The sequence below is a fragment of the Octopus bimaculoides genome, chromosome 2 (genome assembly GCF_001194135.2).
Source record: "Octopus bimaculoides isolate UCB-OBI-ISO-001 chromosome 2, ASM119413v2, whole genome shotgun sequence".
In the NCBI taxonomy this organism is placed as follows: domain Eukaryota; kingdom Metazoa; phylum Mollusca; class Cephalopoda; order Octopoda; family Octopodidae; genus Octopus; species Octopus bimaculoides.
This window is the reverse complement of record NC_068982.1, coordinates 15,851,159-15,853,478: the sequence shown is the minus strand read 5'-3', so window position 1 is coordinate 15,853,478 and position 2,320 is coordinate 15,851,159. Positions and strand designations below refer to the sequence as shown.

General features: G+C 35.6%; 1 protein-coding gene across 4 annotated transcripts in view; it reads right to left on the bottom strand.

The window, feature by feature from the left end:
- Positions 1–606: 606 nt before the first annotated feature.
- LOC106881988 (uncharacterized) overlaps positions 607–2,320 on the bottom strand; it is a 450,650-nt gene continuing 448,936 nt past the window's right edge. For all 4 annotated transcript variants that reach the window (XM_052975660.1, XM_052975672.1, XM_052975679.1 and 1 more), the window contains one exon: positions 607–702. In XM_052975660.1, coding sequence (XP_052831620.1) covers positions 622–702 — 81 coding nt within the window. In that variant the 3' untranslated portion in view covers positions 607–621. The remainder of the gene's footprint in view (positions 703–2,320) is intronic.

Genomic DNA, 2,320 nt, shown 5'->3' with positions numbered 1-2,320 from the left:
CAGGGATCAAGATCCATAGAAACCCTTAGCACTGAAAAGATTTTGGTGCCCTCATCATAATCATTTAAAGTCCGTTTTCCATGCTGGCGTGGGTTGGACAGTTCGACTGGGGTCTGGGAAGCCAGGAGGCTGCACCAGGCTACAATCTGATCTGGCAGTGTTTCTACAGCTGGATGCCCTTCCTAATGCCAACCACGCCGAGAGTGTAGTGGGTTCTTTTTATGTGCCACTGGCACAGAGGCCAGAGGAGCTGGCATCGACCACAATCGGATGGTATTTTTTACATGCTACCGGCATGGAAGCCAGTCAAAGCGAAACTGGCATTGGCCACATTCGGATGGTGCTTTTTACGTGCTACCGGTATGGGGCTCACAACTACAAATTCCATTTGATTTGATTTTGATATTGCTGATGTTGATGTACTTGACTCAATAGGTCTCCTCAAGCACAGCATGTCACCCTACGACCCAAAGTACTTTTGAGAGGGCTGCTTATGCCCATATATATCTAATTCAAAAAATAAACAATAATAAACCATAAAATAAATTTCTATTTTTCAAAATGAAACAAAAACTATCAGTAAAATGGAAAATAATGTTTCTTTTTTTCATATGCTTCCACTTAATTTATATTTGAAAATTTTTCTCCTACTTTTTGGATTTCAAAGTCTTTCATCAGATCTTCATTTTGACGCCATGAACACTGAAATTATATTTCTGATCATATAAACCACTTTGAATATTATTTTAGCACGTTTAACCCTTTAGTATTCAGATTACTCTGTCAACCATAATCCTTATCTATTCACATTTTCTAAAAATTGTTCATGTATTATTTTGTAGCTTTAAGATTTTGATGATATGATATGATTGTGTACTTCTAGAATTAGAGGCCAATGTTTAATTCTACAGGGTGTCCATAAAGTCTGGGTACATGGAGATTAACACATACTTTAAGAAATTATTATTTCTTATATTTAATTACTCTTTTACTTGTTTCAGTCATTTGACTGCGGCGATGCTGGAGCACCGCCTTTAGTCAAGCAAGTCGACCCCAGGACTTATTCTTTGTAAGCCTAGTACTTATTCTATCGGTCTCTTTTGCCGAACCGCTAAGTGACGGGGGATGTAAACACACCAGCATCGGTTGTCAAGCGATGTTGGGGGGGACAAACATAAACATATACACACACACACACATATATACATATATACGATGGGCTTCTTTCAGTTTCCGTCTACCAAATCCACTCACAAGGCTTTGGTTGGCCCGAGGCTATAGTAGAAGACACTTGCCCAAGGTGCCATGCAGTGGGACTGAACCCGGAACCATGTGGTTGGTAAGCAAGCTACTTACCACACAGCCACTCCTACGCCTAATTGCTTATGTTATGATTTTATTTACTCCATGTACCCAGACTTTGTGGACACCCTGTAGAATAAGAGACCAGATCTGGCTGGTTTGAACATGAAACAGGTAGAATATTTTGGCCAGATATAGCCAGTTCAAAAATGAAGGGTTAAAGGATTAAAGTAATTTCTTTTGTGCCGTAAACCATTTACCATATCTATGTTGTCTCCCTCAGTACATGCTTATTTTGCTTAATGTTAATCTAGTGTTGATTATACGGTTAACAATAGGCACAGCATTTGTATCCTGTAGGTGATATTACTATTTTCATCTTCCATATTAGATATTAGAATGATTGTCACACAAATCGCATTTATTTATATATGAAATCAAAAACTCTAAATAACTTTTGGATCAAACTGAAACGATGACAAAATCTTAAAATTTCTGATTTCAATATATTTGAATAAAACTGTCGCTTTTATTGTCTGTTTTGAATACCACAGCTCTACCCCCCACCCCCACCCTCTCTCTCTCTCTGCAACAATCACCTTCTCTCTTTTTCCTTGTCTCCATCATTAAACATATTCATTTCATTGTCACTTCTGTTACCAACCAATCTTAACTTACAATCACTTTCGTTGTCATGACGATATTGGTATAGTAATTATCATTTTATAGAAATTATACAAATGTTCAGAAATATGAAACAAAAACAACAAATTGTTTTCACATTTCACAACTTTTGATTATTTTTTTTATTATAAAATGTTTAAAAGTTATTGAACATTTTAATGTTATTTCATTATTTATTTTGGTCTTTCATATATTCTAGAAGTTATTTAATTTTCTTTTTTTGTCGGTCATATTTCACTATTTTATAAGTTTCAATGTTTTCTTCAACATTTAAGAAAAGATACATCGGGCAATATAATACTTATGTATCTATCTAGCTTATTTCATAATATAT